A 3,877-nucleotide genomic window follows, 5' to 3' on the forward strand; every position below is an offset into this window, starting at 1 on the left:
AGAGACAATGACTTGAGGAACAATTATTTTGTATCGTCCGCAAGACCCAAGATGAAAGACCCAGCGATATAGTAGAAGCAATAAAGCGGAAATAAACAAGTACACCTTTTCTTCCCTAGAAACATACGATTCTACCCACTAAGTTTTGCAAACCATTTAGATCAATCTAACGGATGACCATGATCAACACCTCAATTCAGACATTCTATTGTTAATTGTTTCTCCTATTTAAGAGGAAAGAAGTCATTTTTCAAACATTCAAATTTATTCTCACTCACACTCCTCTTTTCACTCTTCTACCGACTTAACGTTAGAATGATAATGTTATAAGTTAACTCCCATTCTACTAGATCATAAACAAGTCCGGGCTTTGAGTAAGGCAACAAAAGCATTTGCCTAAGCCCTCTACTTTTTAGAATGCCTCCATTTTTCATACCTATAATAACAATACTAACTATTATTACTTTATAAGACTGATCCTATCATTAAAGAGTAATGTTATTCTTACACCATATTTATACACCAATATTTACACCAAACATTGTTTACCGTATTTATACGATGAATAGTGTTTTTTAAAATAAAATAATAATATTTATTTATTTATTTTAAAAATTACGAACAACACTGTTCATGTACGGATGTGCATTAACCAACTTTATTACTGCATTAACCAAGTTTTTACACTGCATTAACCAAGTTTGACTACTGCTAAAAAATATTTTTAATACTTGAATGTTGCATTAGCCAACTTCATTACTGCATTACCCAAGTTTTTACACTGCATTAACCAAGTTTGGTGACGGCTAAAAATTATTTTTAATACCTAGATGTTGCATTAACCAATTTCATTACCGCATTAACCATGTTTTTACACTGCATTAACCAAATTTGAGTAATGCTATACCCATGAACAGTAAAAAACCTGATCAATGCAGTAATGAAGTTGGTTAATGCAATATCCAGGTATTAAAAATAATTTTTAGCAGTCATCAAACTTGGTTAATGCAGTGTAAAAACTTAGTTAATGCAGTAATGAAGTTGGTTAATGCACGTCCGTACATGAACAATGTTGTCCGTAATTTTAAAAATAAAAAATATTTTTTATAAATATTATTATTTTATTTTAAAAAACACTGTTTACCGTATAAATACGGTGTACAGTGTTTGGTGTAAGTATTGGTGTATAAATAAAGTGTAAGAATATTATTACTCATCATTAAAAAGTTGTTTGCGTACACTTTTGAAATTTTATTATATTGATTTATTATTGTGTGGTTGTCACTGTGCTCCTGTCGATTTGTTTAATTAGTTTATAACTTTGTTTTTTAATTGAAGCAGTAAACAATTAATAAAAACTATTAGTTTATAACTTTGTTTTTTAATTGAAGCAGTAAACAATTAATAGAAACACACCTTGAACGTGTGAACACCATACAACAACGTACAAATAATACTCTTTCAGATTTTTTTATAAGAGGATCAAATTTTGTTCACCCAAACGTTTAATACTAACTTTTAAAATTTCAAATGGCCTCAAGCCCTTGAACAAAAAGGGTTGAAAAGGCTTCCATCTCATGCTTGTTCAAAGCCAAACCAATCTCAATTCCACCATTGTGATTCTTACTCTCACTAAGAGAAAATGCACCTGTTTTATCTGTTGAAGCCATATCAACTTTCTTTGGCTTTCCAAATCCAAAATCAATATCATAGACTTCAAACCTTGGTGATCCAGCAGTAGAATAGAGTTTAAAACTCTCCTTAGGGTTTAACATATCATGCAACCAATTTTCAGCTCCATCTAACACTCCATTTTTCACCTTTTCCAAACGTTCACTAATCCCTTCTAAAGCACTTAAAAATCCACCTTTTCCCATTAACTTCTTTGTCTCAAGCTTTATAATATGTCCTACAACACAATTACCAAAATACATAGAAGAAATTGAAGGTTCCAATCTTGTTCTACAATCCACACTAAATATGAAACTCACCTTTTCATCCTTTAGTTCTTCTGTTTTTGCTAAACATGATATCACATAAGCACATGTAACTGAAAAAGTTGACAGATTTATAACATTCATTTTCATCTCATTTTTTGCATTCTTCTTAAGCTTTTGAATATTTGAAGGTGATAATTCAAATAAACTTTTAACTGCATCATTTTTCAACCTACCAGGAAATTCCCAAACCTTGAGACTTTTATTATTTGGTCCATAATGATTCATCAAAGCATCAGCATATGCTTCACTGATTCCACTATAATGATCTTCTACCACTGATCTATCAAAACAAGGTGTTACATTTCCAAGGTTAGGGTTAGAACATGTAATATAAGACCATGATTTCATAAAATTGGTTGAAGATTTTCCATCAAAAGCAACATGGTGTGTGGATATTCCAATGCAAAAACCTTTGTTCGGAAACAAAGTGACTTGAATTGAAATCAAAGAAGCTTTTTCATCTGAAGTTTTCAAAAGAGGTATCAAGTGATGTCTCTTTGAAGCTTCACAATGATTTGAAGAAAGATCTTCAAAACTTTCTTTGGACTCAACAACGGTAAAGGAAACAGAATCGCCGTGAACATAGTTTATGATTGGTTTTGATGAATCAATAGGCCAAATTATGTTGCCGGAAAGAGGGAGAAAAAGTTCAAGTGTGAGTGAAAGAGAGTTTTTGAGATTTGGAAGAAGAATTTCATAGAAAAAAGTGGTTGAGTTTGTGAGTTCATAGAAAAAGAGACGTTGAACTGGTGGAAATCTTAACCATAGAAGATCAAAGAAAGTTAAGGGAAGTGAGGTTGGTGATTGAGAAGGTTTTGATGGTTCATGAAATGGCTCAACATTGCAAACTTCAATAATTTTGAATGATTGTTCTTGTTGTGCCATTGGAGAAAGAAAAAAAAGAAAGAAAGAAAGGTTTATCACATAACAACCAATCTCAAAGCATTAATATAGAGTTTAATTGCTAGGGTAAAATCGTAATCATACATATTAATGTGAGATCAATCATATACAAATATATGTCTAAAATATCTTTACAAATATTAGTATATAGTAATTAATTCCTAAAATATAATAATATTAAATTATTTAACGATTGAAATTGATTGATTTTATATGAATTAAATCTTAATATAATAATTTTGAAGATTCAATAATAATATAAGAAAAATTATTTGATACAATGAACTTTTATGAGGTATTCTTTAAATTTATTTTAAAATAATTTAAATTAACTTAATATATGGAATAATAGTTGCTTACACGATAAGACATTATGAATTTTATGATTTGTTGAACACTATTAAAAATTAAATGACATTTATTAATATGAAAATGCTTAGAAGGTAAGGCATTATGAAATTTATGATTTGATGACATGTGTTTCTCTTTTATTTTATTCTAGATTCTAGATTATGGTCAAATATGAGAAAAAATTGTTGGACCGAGAAAATTGACTTTTTATGTTAATCTGATTTTTATTTAACACCAATCACTTTTGTCATGTGAATCTACCTATTCCTATATGTTAATTGCCAAATTCTTTTAATGCTCTTATTTAAAGAAGATTATATATGTATTGTGAGATGGGTATACAATATTTGTTAAAGTATGATTTTACTAGTCAAAGACCACACTACCTTTATATAGGAGTGTGAAAAGAAAATCAATTAACTAAATTGGTATCTACTATCTACAAGTACAATGAATTTTAGGCGGTAGGTGGCTAGAATTCTGGTTGGTAAAAAATTCTTAAATGAATTTTTTACCAATATCTACCATCTTTTTGCAAATTATATCCAGCTATACCGTTCAATTCTCTTATATTTCTCATTCTATCATATTTTCAAAATAAAAAAAACATATATTACACAATC

General features: G+C 29.3%; 1 protein-coding gene across 1 annotated transcript; it reads right to left on the reverse strand.

Moving 5' to 3' along the window:
• Positions 1-1,445: 1,445 nt before the first annotated feature.
• On the reverse strand, positions 1,446-2,925 carry LOC131628689 (phenolic glucoside malonyltransferase 1-like). Its single transcript, XM_058899518.1, has one exon. The coding sequence runs from the start codon at positions 2,883-2,885 to the stop codon at positions 1,527-1,529; it is 1,359 nt and encodes a 452-aa protein (XP_058755501.1). The 5' UTR covers positions 2,886-2,925; the 3' UTR covers positions 1,446-1,526.
• Between the last annotated feature and the right edge of the window lie 952 nt (positions 2,926-3,877).

This window comes from Vicia villosa, unplaced genomic scaffold (assembly GCF_029867415.1).
Source record: "Vicia villosa cultivar HV-30 ecotype Madison, WI unplaced genomic scaffold, Vvil1.0 ctg.000470F_1_1, whole genome shotgun sequence".
NCBI lineage: Eukaryota > Viridiplantae > Streptophyta > Magnoliopsida > Fabales > Fabaceae > Vicia > Vicia villosa.